Source organism: Ranitomeya imitator, chromosome 2 (assembly GCF_032444005.1).
Source record: "Ranitomeya imitator isolate aRanImi1 chromosome 2, aRanImi1.pri, whole genome shotgun sequence".
Classification (NCBI taxonomy): Eukaryota; Metazoa; Chordata; class Amphibia; order Anura; family Dendrobatidae; genus Ranitomeya; species Ranitomeya imitator.
In genome coordinates, this window is record NC_091283.1 from 42250630 (window position 1) to 42268745 (window position 18116).

The 18116-nt window shown below is 41.2% G+C and overlaps 1 protein-coding gene across 1 annotated transcript in view; it reads left to right on the forward strand.

Annotated features, from left to right (window-relative positions):
• The window catches only part of LRFN1 (leucine rich repeat and fibronectin type III domain containing 1), a 224280-nt gene extending 206431 nt beyond the window's left edge, over positions 1 to 17849 (forward strand). Inside the window, exons 3-4 of the mRNA XM_069746527.1 lie at positions 1553 to 2954; positions 15989 to 17849. Of these exons, the coding sequence (XP_069602628.1) occupies positions 1573 to 2954; positions 15989 to 16829 (2223 nt within the window). The 5' untranslated portion in view covers positions 1553 to 1572 and the 3' untranslated portion in view covers positions 16830 to 17849. The remainder of the gene's footprint in view (positions 1 to 1552; positions 2955 to 15988) is intronic.
• Positions 17850 to 18116: the final 267 nt, after the last annotated feature.

Below are 18116 nucleotides of genomic sequence, written 5' to 3' on the forward strand. Positions count from 1 at the left end.
AAAAATCTGTAAGTGAGAAGGTGTGTCCAAACTTTTGGTCTGTACTGTACGTATTTATTTTTTTATAAAAGTTTGTAATTTTTACTGAAGTTCCATTGGTTTTGTGTTATTGCTTAGAGGGGTTGACCACTATTAGGACAACCCCGTCTTGATCGAAATGTTTGGCCCCGTTAAAATAAAAAATCTTATACTCTCCTCCTGTGGCGGGGCTGTTCCAGAGGTGTCAGCAGTCGCTCTAGCCGGGGCTCCCGTACTGTTGTTGTGACATGTGACCTCGGCACCCAATCAGTGCTGGCGTCACTGTCTCCGCCTTCATCCGAATTGAACATGAAGAGGAATTCCGGCCTGCAGCTGATCTCTCACTTCCTCTGCATGTTGAATTCGGCAGAAGGAGGGGACAGTGACGCCTGCGCTGGTTGGGCACCGCGGTCTTGGGAACCTCGGGGAGAGCGAGTGCGGGAACGGCGCCGGCATGGGTTGTGAGTATAGGCTTTTTTATTTCATCAGGGCCAAGTGTGGGGTATTACAAAGAGTTGTCCAAGTAGTGGACAACGTCTTCAAGTCTGTCGTTTGTTAACAATGACGACCACTTGATTGTTTGGGTTGCCATTATGATTTAAAAATAAAAAAAACAGTAGTTTGACAATAAATGGCTTCACCCAACCACTAACTATGAGTGGAGAAAAAGTTTTGGTGTTATAATTTATGTTCTCTGAAAAAAGGCCAAGAAAGCAAAAATTCTGCCGGGGTATGTAAACTTTTGAGCACAACTGTACGTGTACATCGAAAACAATTCTTAAAATGATGAAAATTATAGCAAGTTAATAAAAAATTGAGCACGACAAATAATATAGTTAATGCAAGAAAGCAATTTTTTTCTTCTTTAAGCCACGCTATAACAAACAGCATGCAAATTTTCATAACCTTGGCACACGTAATACCAAGAATTCTTGACAGTGCTGTTTCCATATATGTGTAATATTGTGTTCACAAATTCTACATACGGCCTTAATTGCCCAATAAATTTACCAGAAGCCATTATCTCTCGCTAATTTCATTATAATACATGAATTTCATTTTACATTTGTGGAGGTTGCATTACTAAACAGTACAGGAAGGGATCTCATGTGAACCAGAATAGTCTAATATCCAGGGACTTTTATGAAAAGCTGTGGAAGAGTTCATACAACCCATAGCAACTAGTCAGATATCACCCTAGGCGGCACTAGAGAAATGACAGAATCTAATTATTTTCTTTAAGGAACATCAACTTTTTTCCCGGGAATGTGCTCTTGTAAATAACCCCCCCCCTCCCTACCTGACTCTAATAATTTACCTCCGAAGCTTAGATTGAAAGACGCGAAGGTTGTATGGTACAGTTCTTGGAAAAAAATTTTTTACAGAAGGTATTAAAAAGTTGAAAATTACAGCCCGAGGCTCCTAATTGCTAAATACAAAAATTAATTGTTTATGCAAATATGTTAATAGTGAATGTTCTTAATTATAAAAATGTACTCAACATTCTTCTCTCTCTTTTGTTTCTCTTCCAAAGACTCTTTTGGCCAAGGGGCCATGGAGAAGTTGCTATGCCTGCTGCTGATGGGAGCTCTGGCGTACTTCGGGAGAGCACAGTATTGCCCCGGTCGCTGCATCTGCCAGACCAACTCTCCAACTCTCACCATGCTGTGTGCCAAGACAGGACTTCTCTTTGTTCCACCAGCTATTGACCGCAGGACAGTGGAGTTACGACTGACGGATAATTTTATCACCATTATTCGACGCAAAGACTTTAGCAACATGACCAATTTGGTACACTTGACACTGTCACGGAACACGATCAGCCAAATTGTACCCCTAGCGTTCTCTGACCTACGTTCTCTAAGAGCCTTGCATATGAACAGCAACAGACTTTCCGCCCTAAGAAATGAGCACTTTCGTGGTTTGGGCAACTTGCGGCATCTAATTTTAGGTAACAACCAAATAAATTCTGTCCAGGCTGGGGCATTCAATGAGTTTCTCTCAACCGTGGAGGATCTTGACTTGTCCTACAACAACCTCGAAGAACTGCCCTGGGAAGACGTAGGCCAAATGGTTAATTTGAACTCATTAACTCTAGACCATAATTTAATTGACTACATTGCAGAAGGAACATTCACCATGTTGCATAAGTTGGTGAGGCTTGACATGACCTCAAATCGCTTGCACAAACTGCCTCCAGACAACCTTTTTCTCAAGTCTCAAGTTTTGGCCAGTTCGAGAGGAAGTAGTGCATCATCTCTCGCCATAAGCTTTGGTGGGAATCCTCTACATTGTAACTGCGAACTTTTATGGCTCAGACGACTGACAAGAGAAGATGACCTTGAGACTTGTGCCTCCCCAGAACCGCTAACAGACAAGTATTTCTGGTCAATCCAAGAGGAGGAATTTATCTGTGAGCCTCCACTCATTACCAAACATTATGCCAGCAAAACATTCGTCATGGAAGGACAAAGTGTCAGCCTTAAGTGCAAAGCCGTAGGAGATCCTGAACCGTCAGTCCACTGGATCGGTCCGGATGGAAAGCTTATACATAATACAACAAGGATTCTAGTTCATGACAACGGAACTTTAGATATAACCATTACGACATTGAAAGATAGTGGTTCGTTCACTTGTATAGCGTCTAATGCCGCTGGTGAGATCACTGCCCCAGTGGAGTTGGCAATAGTACCCCTACCATTGTTGGTGAACAACACAGCTCACATTAAAGAACCTGATCCTGGGTCTTCTGATATCACAACCTCAACCAAGTCTGGATTTAATGATACCAAGAATTTGCAAGACAGAAGAATTGTGGTGGACAAATTGAAATCCACCTCGGTGGTCATTCAGTGGCCATCAGAGCGCCATATCCCTGGGATCCGCATGTACCAGATTCAGTATAACAGCTCCTTAGATGACTCCTTAGTATACAGGTGAGAGACAAGGGTGATTATTGTCATAGTACATTGCTCGTTACAGAAGGATTTCATATAATGACTATGAATAAGACAGAAATGCTCCAACACCTGAGACTCTGTTTTTGCACTACACTATTTGCTTATCTGTACCTCTAGCTCCTGCAAAACTTCAGTATGTCCTCATTGGCTGATTTTCCATGCAGAATTATAATCTGCAGTGGATTTAAAGTGTCAAATTAAAAAAAAAAATCTCATTCACATGCTTCAAAATTTTCTACATTGAAACTAACCTGCACTGCGGATAATTAAAGTCAATATCTGTTGCGGATTTTCACAGCAGCCACTACCTCTTTCATTGCAAACTAGCTAAATGATGGTGAAATCTGATGCATGTCATCAGCAAAATCTGCATTTAGTTATTCCAAGGATTTGTGGATGTTTCTGTTTTTTGTCTGGATTTACCATCAAAAAGCAAAAATACAAAGCTGACCCCTCCCCCCCAATCCCCCCCCAACCTTCCTAATTTTGCAAAACGCCAAATATTGCAAACTGGCAAAACCGTTCACTCTCTTCCAATTATATAGAGGAACGTGCCTTAAAGTCTAAAACGCGTTCTTGTAATCAGGAGGATTGCTCCTGGTAGCCTCCTTTTCCCGACCCTGCATATTCACCATCCTTTCTATTGTTGCTCTGGAAGCCATAACCACTGAAGAACTGGTAAGATAAGATCGGGCCCAGCATCACCATAATGAGATTCCTTCCAGTGTAAAGAAAGAGCATGTCACACACTGCAAACAGTTTATAATGGGACAATGCAGGCTTGCTGAGCGGCACTGAGCGGTTTTATTTGCCGTAGATAAACATGGCGAAGAATAAAATCTGCTTAACGTGTAGATACAAGACCAAGCGAAGTGTGCCGTATTTAACCATAGATATCGCATCCAAAATTGGAGCAAATCTAATTTATAATACTATAACTATTTAAGGAGAAAATATTTCTGTTTGTCTCTTCTTCACATTATTTATGGAACATTGACAAGAATCCATTTGCAGAACTAGCCTCAGACCATCCCCCACCACTTTCGTTACGCCCTGTAACGCTACTCAGACAACACAAGGTGAGGGTAAAACAGTGTGGCAATACTTTATTGAACCACAAAACAGGCAGATTACACGTAGAACAGACCCAGCAAAATACCCCAAGATGGTGCACATTACAGTCTCACCCTTCCGCTGACTTGCCGGGATAATGGCAGCTGTTACTTCAGAGCTTCCAGGGTCAACTATCCCACCTGTGACACGCACACAGAGACGATGTAACGACAAGTGTAGGAAGATGACAGTACATACAAGGCCAGTTGCCCGGAAGGTCACAACCTGACTTCTCCAAACATCTTCATGGAACCAGGCGACCGGCAGGTCTCAATCCCGGTTTTCTCCAAATGTATTCATAGTTAAGTGTTGGTCAATGGAGCAGATCGGTATTCTTCCAGCCGGGGCCGAAGTCCCCTAAGCCGGCATCCAGTAGAATAATAAATCCATGACACTCGTGATGGAGCCATAATGTATTGGTTACGGTCCTGTCTCTGGCCCTTTGGATATTTTGATGTCTTAGCTGAATCTCTGTCTGTGTCTCTGTCTCCCTGTCTCTCTATACAGAAGCATGTGACCTATTTTTATACTTAACAAGTGTCCTTCATTCAGTATTTGCATAAAGGGTAAGAATGGAGATTACATCAAGTAGCATTATTTGATTATTTAATCTATTTGGATAATTTTTCCTCCTCGGTTTTTGATGTCAACAAACTATCTGACCTACACAATGCATAATTAGCATATCAGTAAACATCACTAATCATAAAGGATAAGAGCACACTTTTGTTATATCAAATGTCAGCTTACAAGTTACTATTAAAGGCTTTCACATGCAAAAGTCTTTTTTCTTGACCAACCATAAATCAACACTTAAATTCAAAAGTCAACATATACAGTAGATAAGTCTATTCTTCTTGGCTTGCTAAGAATAGTCGTCTGGTTAACTAAAACACAATGCTGTGTCTTCACATTCTCTTTTACATTATAACTGTAAACTAATTTTCTGATGACTATTATTTCGCACACAACAATGCAGTGTGTGCATCACTGTTAGTGTTTCTGTGTTTCTGCCTCCCATACAAGTCTTAAGTTTAAGTCCCACCAGAGATCAATTGAAAAAAATTAAGAATTACTTCAATATACAAAGGTATTCACTTAGCACAGTAATATACTATAAGGACCTTTCTCCAGCTTTTGGGGGTCAAGAGATTATAGTAGTGTCCCGTGTAAGAAGCTACTCTTGACGTGCAGAAGAGAGAGCAGCAATGCCTGTTCACATTGCATACATCAGTTTACTTGCTGATGCCCCTATTCCATGGGCTCTTCTGCAGTTGCACAGATGGTAGGTACATTTGTCCCTAGACATAAGTTATTCTGGGAAAAGATCCTCAATGCCACCATTTTAGGTTTGGGTTCCCTTTGGCAATCCAAGGAACCTATCACTTGTAGAAAATAAAAATATTCACCAGTCATCATTACACAAAAATGATAAATGATGGGTAAGGTCACATAGATTATTTATTAATCATCTCAAGTGGAAAGTAATTACTTCCCAAAATGAGGTTGTCTTCTGCTGGACCCTATGTTATGTCAAAACATAGACAAACCAAATAATCGTCTTATACTGGTGGACCTCACCGACCCTAGATGTTAGCATGACACTGTATTATCATACAAATGGCAAACACCCATCTCAGCCCCAGCACAGCATACATTGATTGGGGGAATATCAGCTCCAGACTTAATTTTTATCCAAGGTAGGCTTAAAAAATGCCCAAACCCTAGCGAGACCGGAGTATTTCCATGTTTTATTGGTGATCTTTGTGCTGTGCCATCGTAGCCCATAATTGCCAAGCAATACTACCACTGTAGCACAGCACATTATACCCACACTTCTCCTTGACAATAGTAGACCTAGTAAAGTCAAACAGCTCAGCCGCAGATAGTTATACACAAATATCCTTAGTTTCTGTCACTTTAAAAGACAACATACTTGTTGGTTACAGTGCTCAGATGAGGGATAGTTCTTTAGCGCTTGTTGGTTACAGTGCTCAGATGAGGGTTAGCTCTTTAATACTTGTTGGTTGCAGTTCTCAGATGAGGGATAGCTGGTTAATACTAGACCTAATAAAGTCAAACAGCTCAGCTGCAGATAGTTATACACAAATATCCTTAGTTTCTGTCACTTTAAAAGACAACATACTTGTTGGTTACAGTGCTCAGATGAGGGATAGTTCTTTAGCGCTTGTTGGTTGCAGTGTTGAGATGATGGATAGCTCTTTAATACATATGCCTTGTAGTTCTCAGATGAGGGATAGCTCTTTAATACTTGCTGGTTACACTGCTCAGATGATGGATAGCTCTTTAATACTTGTTGGTTGCAGTTCTCAGATGAGGAATAGCTCTTTAATGTGTTGGTTGCAGTGTTGAGATGATGGATAGCTCTTTAATACATGTGGCTTGCAGTGCTCAGATGAGGGATAGCTCTTTAATTCTTGTTGGTAGCAGTGTTGAGATGATGGATAGCTCTTCTAATTTACTAACAGAATAGTGTTTAACAGGGAGAAATGCAAGAAAAACAAAAATTACATGTACAGAATGAGAAGAATAGAACTAAGCTTGTGTGAAAAAGGCTTGGGTATACTGATGGATCATAGACTGCACATGAGTCAACAGTGTGATGCAGCAGAAAAAAGGCAAACACAGTTCTTGGATGTATTAAGAGAAGCATAGAATCTAGATCACGTGCAGTAATTATCCCGCTCTACTCCTCCTTCGTCAGCCCGCATCTGGAATACTGTGTCCAGTTCTGGGCACATTTTAAAAAGACATTGAAAAACTGGAGCAAGTTCAGAGAAGAGCTACCAGAATGGTGACCGGTCTGCCAACCATGTCCTATGAGACACAGTTAAAGGATCTGGGAATGTTTAGCTTGCAAAAAAGAAGGCTAAGAGGAGACTTAATAGCTGTCTACAAATATCTGAAGGAATGTCACAGTGTAGAGGGATCATCCTTATTCTCACTTGCTCATGGAAACGCAAGAATGGAATGAAACTGAATGGGAGAAGATACTGATTAGATATTAGAAAAAAACTTTTTGACAGCGAGGGTGATCAATGAGTGGACCAGGCTGCCATGAGAGGTGGTGAGTTCTCCTTTAATGGAAGTCTTCAAACACAGGCTAGACAGACATCTTTCTGAGATGGTTTAGTGAATCCTGCATTGAGCAGGGGGTTGGTACACAATGACTCTAACATTCTATGATTATATGTTTAATAGTTTAATGCTTGTTAGTTGCAGTTCTCAAATGAAGGATGGCTTGTTAATACTTGCTGGCTGCAATGCTCAAATGAGGGATAGCTCTTTAACCCCTTTCTGACGTTGGGCATAATAATACGCCCAAGTCGGAATCCCTCCCTTTGATATGGGCTCCGGCTCTGAGCCCACATCTTTTCTGGCATAGCTAAAACAGCCGACATGTGCCTCGAACAGCCGCGGGTGGAATTGCGATCCACCCGTGGCTGTTAACCTGGTAAATGCCGCTGTCAATCTCTGACATCGGCATTTACCTTGCGATTACCGGAAGCGCGTTGAAAATCCCGCCCATTGATGACCATAATATAAATAAAAGTTCAAATCATCCCCCTTTCGCCCCACTCAAAATAAAACAAAAAAATCAAATATGCACATATTTGGTATCGCCGCTTTCAGAATCGCCCGATCTATCAATATGAGAAAGGAAATAACCTGATCGCTAAATGGCGTAATTAGGAAAAAATTAAAAACGCCAGAATTATGGGGTTTTTTGGTTGCCGCTACAGTGCAATAAAATGCAATAACGGGTGATCAAAAGATCCTATCTACATCAAAATGGTATCAATAAAAATGTCAGCTTGGCACACAAAAAATGAGCCCTTACTCAACCCTAGATTACAAAAAATGGAGACTTTACCGGTCTTGGAAAATGGCGCCATTTTTTTTATCAAAGTTTGGAGTTTTTTTCACCACTTAAATAAAAAAAACCTAAACATGTTTGGTGTCTATGAACTCGTAATGACCTGGAGAATCATAATAACAGGTCAGTTTTAGCATTTAGCGAACATGGTAATAAAACAAGCAAAAACAAAAGTGGAATTGCACTTTTTTGCAATTTCACCGCACTTGGAATTTTTTTCAGTACACGAGTCTGTTAAAACCAATGGTGTAGTTCAAAAGTACAACTTGTCCTACAAAAAAAAGCCCTCACATGACCATTTTGACCTAAAAATAGAAACGTTATGGCACTGGGAAGAAGGGGAGCAAAAAACGAAAACACAAAAATAAAAATACCTCTGGTCATGAAGGGGTTAAGACTGGTTGGTTACAGTGCTCAGATGAGCGATAGCTGTTTAATACCTGCTGGTTGCAGTGCTCAGATGAGGGATAGCTCTTTACTACTTGTTGGTTACAATGCTCAGATGAGGGATAGCTCTTTAGCACTTATTGGTTACAATGCTCAGATGAGGGATATCTCTTTAGCACTTGTTGGTTACAGTGCGCAGATGAGGGATATCTCTTTATCACTTGTCGGTTACAGTGCTCAGATGAGGGATAGCTCTTTACTACTTGTTGGTTACAGTGCTCAGATGAGGGATATCTCTAGCACTTGTTGGTTACAGTGCTCAGATGAGGGATATCTCTAGCACTTGTTGGTTACAGTGCTCAGATGAGGGATATCTCTTTAGCACTTGTTGGTTACAGTACTCAGATGAGGGATATCTCTTTAGCACTTGTTGGTTGCAGTGCTCAGATGAGGGATATCTCTTTAGCACTTGTTGGTTACAGTGCTCAGATGAGGGATAGCTCTTTAGCACTTGTCGGTTACAGTGCTCAGATGAGGGATAGCTCTTTATCACTTGTCGGTTACAGTGCTCAGATGAGGGATAGCTCTTTAGCACTTGTTGGTTACAGTGCTCAGATGAGGGATAGCTCTTTATCACTTGTCGGTTACAGTGCTCAGATGAGGGATAGCTCTTTAGCACTTGTCGGTTACAGTGCTCAGATGAGGGATAGCTCTTTAGCACTTGTCGGTTACAGTGCTCAGATGAGGGATAGCTCTTTAGCACTTGTTGGTTACAGTGATCAGATGAGGGATAGCTCTTTAGCACTTGATGGTTACAGTGCTCAGATGAGGGATAGCTCTTTAGCACTTGTCGGTTACAGTGCTCAGATGAGGGATAGCTCTTTATCACTTGTCGGTTACAGTGCTCAGATGAGGGATAGCTCTTTAGCACTTGTTGGTTACAGTGCTCAGATGAGGGATAGCTCTTTAGCACTTGTTGGCATGGAAGTGCAGTATATCAGCGACACCTCACCAAATCCCCAAATAACACAATGTCAGCCATCCATACCTCCCCAGTCACTCAGAAAACTCATTTGTTTGATCACAGCACCAGACATGAAGCGGTGCCAAAGGGCACCATGGCCCACCATCCCAAAATAAAACATATATACACCATGGAGCAGAAGAAATATACAAACATGCTGATGGTATCTACTTGCTCTGAACTCATTTCTATGACCTCAGTTATTGGAGGCTTTGCACTTATGTTTTCTATTATAATGCACTTGATTTATTCTTCTTAGATTAGAACTGAGAGGTTTCCTGCTGTTCATGTCTGGGAGCAATGCTAACATATTTTCTTGTTCTCACTGGTGTACATGACACCATAGGTCTTCTCTCTTCCTCCATCTTTCGCACACTCTTATTCTCTTGTGCTCCATATCTCTTGCTTCTCCTGCTCTTCCTCTCTCGTTTTTGTTTTCTATCTTATTGTTTCTTTTCCTTTCTCGTTCTTGTACTTGATTTCACCATTTGTATCTTATGCCACCTGGATTGGACAAAAGGTGGGCAGATTAGATGGCCACCAAGAGTACCATATGGGATGGGAAGCTAGTGGTTGGGGGTAATGGTTGCATCAAATGAAAAGTAAATATCATACAACTGTTAGGCTAGCCTCGGGGAACAGTGATGATTGGGGAAATTCTGGAGCCAGTGCTTGTGGTACCCCTGCCCACCTTAGCTGCTCAATCATCTCTGTCATTCTCCATCACTTTCTCTCCTTTTTTTATTGTCTTCCTTTCTGTCTCTTTTTCTGTCACCTTCTTTGTATTTCCCTTTCCCTTTCTCTCTTCTTCTGTGTTTCTTTCCTTTCTTTTTATGTTTTTTTTTCCTCAGTGCCCGTTTTTCTTTATTTTTCATCTCTATCCTTCTCTTTGTATTCCCTCTCTTTCATTCTTCCTTTATTGTCTCTCTCTAACTTTATCCCCTTTCTACCCCGTTCCACACCTTTCATGTTTTCTTTTTCAACCTATCCTCTCTTTTCTCCTTTCTCCTTATTTCTCTTTCTCAATTTCTTTCTTTCGCTTCTATCCTTTTCTCTCACCCTTCTTTCTGTCTTCTTTCCTTTCTCTCTTCCTTTCCCACTTTTTTCTTTTTCCTCATTCTTTCCTTTTTCTTTCTTCTCTCCCTTTTTCTCTCTCTAACTTCCTCCCTTCATTTCTTCTCCTTTGCTCTCTCCATCTCTGCCCATCTACCTCCTTTCTTCTCCCCGAGTATTTTTTTCATCTTTCGCCATTTTTATCCCCTTCTACCCATCACTTTCCCATTGCTTACTCCTTTCTCTGCCTTCATCCTTTTACACCTTCTCTCTTTTCCCTCTCTTTCCTCATTTGCTTTCATCTGCCGTTCTCTCTCCTTCTCTTCCTCCCCCTTTCTTCTTTTCCTCTTCCTCTTTGCTTTCACGGTATTGATTTTGCTCCACTCCCCTTTTCTCTCACTGTATATTCTCGACCACCACAGACTGTTCCTCTTCTATATAGAAATCAATGGACCGTCCGCATCGTATAGTAAATTCAATAATATATTCATTAAAGTAGCTTTCCAGTCTTCTACAAACAGAGCTTAATCATTGTATAATGAAGAGTTATGAAAATATATGATGTGCATTTTCGAGATTTCTGTCTGCAGTCAGTGAATGGAAATTCTTATTGCTTTCATTTAGGACTTGGATCCTTGTTGTGACCTTGTCGTGCTTACAGCTCCTGTACAATGTAGGTCTAGAGCAGATCTCATGTACACGGGGCCGTACCTAAAAAGAAGCACAGGAGTCCTACGGGACCCCAGTATAGCTCACAGCATCACTCTCTATATCATCAGAATGTCCTGGGCAAAATCTGTAAAAGGCTCCTCACCTACCATGTGCCATTTATAATACTGTTACCCGTCTAAGTGGATGAGGAGTTTGCTTATCTTTTTGATATCTAACAATCTATCTAGAAAGAATGATGCATGCACGGAATATATGAAATGTCCACTGTATTACTGCCATAGAGATTATACTAAAATGAAGGCATCTGGTGCTCAAATTGTCCAACTTGTGTGTGTGCCCACCAGCCATGACAAGGCACAACTTTTCGTAGAGACATCCTAAACTTTTATTTATCAGCCCAAAAGTCTTCAACTTTAAAAGATAAGTGGGATCCAGCAATAATAAAAAACAGCTTTAGACAGATGGAAGGTGTTCAGCTAACCTTAAATTGTAGGCTGCAAAGAAACAAATGTGACTAGCGCCCCCCGACAACACGAGACAGCAAGCTGTTGTGACCGTAATATATACAGTACAAACCAAACACTGATGGGTCGTACCTGTAATTTAGATGTGTAGGTTTTTGGACTAGGAGAGGCCGTCGCTAAAGAAAGGTTAAGGTCCAGTCAATGAATATTCGCCTTGTCATGACCGGTGAGCACACAAAGACTGGCCAATTTATTCTATATAAATACAGTTTACATTTCATAAATTCAATGCTTGTAAATATCTTGCCTCACTGAGTGTGAGGCTGGACTCTGTGGTTTGTATCTTTCTATTTTTCTTTCTTATCTTCTTTCTTTCTCTTTTTTCTTTCCTTTTTTTCTTTCTTCTTTATATCCTTTTCCCCCCTTTCTCTTTTTTTCTTTCTTTCCTTCTTTCTTTTTTTTCTTTCTTCCTTTCATCCTTCTTTGTTTCCTTCATTCTATCCTTTCTTTTTCTATTTACGGTACTTTCTTTTTTTTAAATTCTTCCTTGCTTCCTTCTTTATTTTCACCTTTCTCTTTTTCTTTCTTTTCTTTCTTTCTCTATTTTTCTTTCTTTTCTTTCTTTATCTTCCTCTTTATTTGGTTCCTTCTTTTTCCTTAATTTCCTTTTTTTTTCTCTTTTCTTTCTTTCCGTCTTTCTCTATTTTGTATTTATTTCTTCCTTTATTTCATTGTTTCCTTCTTCCTTCTTTATTTCCTTTTTTCTATTTTTCTTTCTTCCTTTTTTCTTTATTTCCTTCTTTTTTCCTTAATTTCCGTTTTTCTTTTTCGGACTCTTTTTTTTCATCCCTGTCCTTGTTTCTTTCCTTCTTTCTTTTTGTTTCTTTCTTTTTCTCTTTCTTTCTTTCTTTTTCTCTATCTTTCTTTCTCTTTTTCTTGCTTTCTTTTTTAATTTTTCTTTCTTACTTCTTTTTATTATTCTTTATTTATTGCCTTACTTCCTTCTTTTTTCCTTAATTTCCTTTTCTTCTTTCCTTTCCTTGTTTCTTTCCTTCTTTGTATTTTTTCTTTTTTTTGTTTCTTTTTCTCTCTTTCTTTATTTCTTTCCTTCCTTCATTCTTTTGTTCTCATCCACAAAATACAAAGAATGAAAAATAACAAAACTAACGTTGCTTAAAGCCCGCAGAAGGTAATGGGACTGCTGACTGTAGGCCGAAATATGTGCATTAATCGGCCGGCTGCACTAACGCAGCCCCATGTGATTTATTGATCCTCCACATCTATCTCTTTTTTATCCTATCGTATCGCACTCATACAGCGAGAGCTGCGCAGCTTCAAGTGCAGTTCAATTTATTACACTTATTTTTCGTACATATAATAAAAATAGGTTTGAACAACATTTGGGAGCGGAAACTTTGCTCAATAAAGGGTTAAACGATGATCCACAAGTTGCTTCTCTGGATTTGTGAAATTAGCGGGATTGTATTGCCGATACCATTGTGTTCAGAGTCCCGCAATCGCCTGTTTTCTCTTCCTCGTCCTTCTGCAGGTTTCCTGCCGAAAACTCCCAGCTGGTCACAAATATTTATCGTTTCTGCCTAATGAGCCTTGAAAGATACTTAAAAACATTAGACTTTACTCATTCCCATGAAAATATAAGCTGCCCAGATACTAAAATGCTTAAAAGTCATGCCCCAGTTTTCTGACTTGACACTTTTTCCTTACAATTTTCCATGATCGCATAAAATATTCTCACAGGTTTTAGAGCTGAATTGGGATTTTTTTTGGAGCTACCAAAGAAATTATTCAGAGGACCCATCTGCCATCTGTATAGAGAAACTTTAAGGGAACCTGTCAACAGCTCTAGGGTCACCAAGATAAGTATATTGCTGGGTAGGGTAGTAAAAGTCAAGTTGATAAATATTTTTCTGCCTACAAATGGGTTTACCATCTGCTTTGAACCTTTATGTAAATGAGTCTGCAAGTTCACCCGAAGTCAGGACTATCCCCTGCAAATGCACAAATCCTCCGCAAGTGCACAAATCTCCAGCAAGTGCACAAATCCTCCGCAAGTGCACAAATCTCCAGCAAGTGTACAAATCCTCCGCAAGTGCACAAATCCTCTGCAAGTGCACAAATCTCCAGCAAGTGTACAAATCTCCAGCAAGTGTTTAAATCCTCTGCAAGTGCACAAATCTCCAGCAAGTGTACAAATCTCCAGCAAGTGTTCAAATCCTCCGCAAGTGCACAAATCCTCTGCAAGTGCACAAATCCTCTGCAAGTGCACAAATCTCCAGCAAGTGTATGAATCTCCTGCTTTCTTCCTCACGTAGACCAGTCGTCAGCAATAGAAAACGTAGGTGCACGGAAAAACCTCAGTTAAAGAAGCACTCCTCCTCCCATCAAAGTTTTTATCCTCTTAATATATTGCATTCATCATATTATACAGCACTGTGTAATTACAATTGCTCATTTTGCCTTTCTACCTAGCTAATTCTTCTCTTTTCTCTGCTCTATGTAGAAACAGAAAGTCACTTTTTCTTGCAAGAGTCATCCCCCACCATAAAAAATCCTTCTCCAGCTCCTCCGCTCCTGGCCCTTCCAGGGACTTTTGCAGTGATGACTCATGCAGGAATAATTGACCTCCTATTTCTACATAGAGCTTAGAAGGATTCAACTAGTCAGTTATTAATCACGTGATGTCATAGAGACAATGGAAAAGAGGAATTATCTGGGTAGAAAGGCAAAATGAGCAATTGTAAGTACACAGTGCTATAAAATAATAGGATAACATTTTTGAAGGAGCGCTTCTTTAAGCATATGGGTTAATGCAGGAGGATAAGTATGCACTAGCCAGATTTTGACACTCACGATGAAGATGCACTGTTTCCTGCATACAGAACTAATAATACTCTGCATTATTCTCCGGCAAGTGATTAACTGATTTCTGAGGGTGGTGCTAGGCATAAAATATAGCAGATAATCGATGTACTCACAATATTGAGAACTTGTCAGACTTTGACCTGTCCTTAGTTCACATGATGGGGATTGGCCTGCTCTTGGTGGCAGTTGGCCTGCATTCGGTGCACTTGCCAGGAATTGGACTGGCCTTGGCCTACTTGTACTGTTTTACTTGTACAACAATATGCTGTCGGTGCAGTCTAGTTTACATAAAGAGCCAAACTTGATTTTCCTATCTATGTATAAACTGTTTGTAGCCAGGAAGATATGTCTGAACTTGTGTTTTACTACCATACACACCAATGTAATTAATCTGGCACCACCAATGCTCATGATGGGCACCCTTTACGTTTTTTCATGTCCAGAAAGGCTATTCTGCAGGTAAAGAACGCTTTACTGGAACGGCGGCTACAGGGAGAAAATTAATTTATATCCTCCCTGCATATTCTCTCTTCCAGTCATCAGGGCAGTGCAGGTTGCTGTAACAGTTACCTTTAACTATACCATGATCACCATTGTAATCCCTCCCTGACATTTTGATTGAGAGAGTGCTCTGCAGCATATGTGTTGAGCATGTGGGGAGAGATTACGGTCACACTGTTACAGCTCCCAACAACCACCCTGATGACTGGAAGCGAGCAGCTGCAGGGAGGATGTAAGTTTGTGTTCTACATGTAGCCGCAGCTCCACTAAAGCAGCCATTTATGATTTTAACGCTGTTATCCTGCAGATTGATTCCATACCTGCCAGTAAATAGCGTCTCTGTTCAGAACAGGTTCCCTTTAAACATTTTTTTTTACTATGATGCATATAGAACACTAGATTGTGGCCCGATTCTAACGCATCGGGTATTCTAGAATATGCATGTCCCCGCAGTATATGGACAATGATGATTCCAGAATTCGCGGCAGACTGTGCCCGTCGCTGATTGGTCGAGGCAACCTTTATGACATCATCGTCACCATGGCAACCATTATGACATCTACGTCGATACTGTGCCCGTCGCTGATTGGTCGAGGCGAATTCGCGGCAGACTGTGCCCGTCGCTGATTGGTCGAGGCAACCTTTATGACATCATCGTCGCCATGCTGTGCCCGTCGCTGATTGGTGGAGGCCTGGCGGCCTCGACCAATCAGAGACGCGGGATTTCCAGGACAGACAGACAGACAGAAAAACCCTTAGACAATTATATATAGAGATGTCAATAATAAAATCTAATAAGTTATATGGGAGTCATCCCAAAAGAAATAGACCCTAGTGACAAGACACCACAAGGGGCCTGTCTTGTGTAGGTCCATTAGGATGAATATTGTCGGGCCTGTCTATGACACTATTATTTATCGTACATCTGTTGTAAACATTTTAATGTACAAATGTTAGAACATGTTTCTTCTGAGTGCATTGAAAATTTCTGTTCTCTTCTGTTTTCTGCATACAGGATGATCCCACCAAGTAATCGAAGCTTCCTGGTCAATGACTTGGCTCCTGGACGAGAGTATGACCTCTGTGTCCTGGCTGTCTACGATGATGGGATGACTTCACTCACTGCCACTCGAGTGGTGGGATGCGTCCAGTTCAATACAAAAGAAGAAGCTGCACAGTGCCAACCGCTCCACACCCAATTTCTAGGTGGAACTATGATCATCATCATTGGAGGAATCATTGTAGCTTCCGTGTTGGTGTTTATCATCATCCTGATGATCCGATATAAAGTGTACAGTGGTCAGGAAGAAATCGGCAAAGCGAGGGTCAGTAATGTGTATTCTCAAACAAATGGGCAACAAGGCATGGCTTGTGCTCATTCATGTGCCAAGTTGGGAGAAAATAACTATGAACCTTTGCCCCCAGCTTCCAAAGAGCCCTTAATGGAGGGCAAAGACCCTGGTAAAGGGGAAAACAAACCTAGTTCACCTATTCCAGCTCCTCTGATGGAAATGGACAAGAGGAGAACTAAAACATCTAGTGATCTTCAAACAGTGGCTCTTTTGTCTTCTCTCTCTGGAGACCAGACAGAGACCAGCGCATTGGGCTCCACCACCTCATTATGTCTGATTACGGAAGGGCAAGCACACGTAGGGCCCAAAGCTCCTCCTAGGACTTATCAACATAGATTCTCCTTTGATGGAGACTATACCTTGTTCCAGAGCCACAGTTATCCTCGCAGGGCACGGACAAAGAGACATATGTCCGCCTTGGAGTTAAACAACCAAGAAGCTGCCCTTGGACATCGAAGAGTCACATTTAGCAGCACAGAGTGGATGCTAGAGAGCACCGTGTGAATAGCACAGTAGTTCACAACTTTTTTTTTTGACGGAGCAGGTAACATGGAGGGACACGTCTTATGATACTCTATGTCTCAGCAATCATGTTAGGGGCACCTCAAACCTTTCTACTAAAGTTCTGCATTTTGTTGCCATGTTTAATATCTCCGTACACTTTCTGAGCAGAGAAATTTTTTGGGATACAAGGCTATGTTCATGCCAAGTTTAACTCATGTTCATGTTGTCGTAGATGGTGTACTGTGTCATGAGCGGACCTCGTTGATTCCTCGAAGTGTACAGATATATTCTGCATTGGTAAACGATGGATTTGGAAGACGCATTGGCACTGCTTTCTTGAGGGTCTTAATGTTGTCTGTTTCTCTAGAACCCATCACCCAATGTTGCCATGTGACGCAGAACAAGACAAACCATATCATACTCAAGAGCTAACCAAGAGTTTTTTCATCATGATCGTCCAACTTGCCCCGAGGAAAACTGATCCACATTTTTGCCCTCTCGTGAGCCCCTCCTTCCGCTGGTTTGGGGATCTCGAGGGATATAGTTCTGCTTGGGTTGTGGTACATGAATGCTGAGCCCTTGAAGCAGTGCCTTAAACCGAGAGACCAGCACACAAGCTTTCTGGAACCCTCTGTGACCTTTCCTCTAAATGGGGACGGAGACGCCGGTTCATCAGGGGGAAACAGGACATATGCACAAACGACACGATACCCACCAAACCTACTGTACAATACCTTCTACACAGTAGGAAGAGGGGAAGCTTAGAGGGATTTATTGACCACATTGTTTGGGTCCTGACACCGTAAACCTTCTGTACATCTAGCTGGTCTGGATCCTTTCTGAGTTACTCAAAATCAGGAGCCTTTCTGGGACCTTGCAGGAAGAGAAATCATCTGGAATTAACAAGCACAAGTTTTTACATTAAAAACGTGTGTCGCCTTCTGTCTCCGCAGCACATATATCATTGGGGAGAGAGACGCCAGTTGGGTACAGCGGGAAATTAAAGTCCTTTCTGTGACTGCTCTGTGTGTCCGTTGTGGTTATTTCTTCTTCGAAAAAAGATACCAACATGGGGTCGCATGCATGTGGCATATTCCTTTAAGAAAGTCGATAAAAGCAATTGGATCCTAGGGTTACAAATGTAGCAGGACTCGGAGTTTTACCAGATATGCAATCAATGCAATGGGCAGACTAGATAAAGCTATGTTTTATTGCAGCGGTGTAGCTATAGGGAGTGCAAAGGTGGATGTTGCATCTCGGCTCTAAGATCCAAGGTTTCAAAGTGCC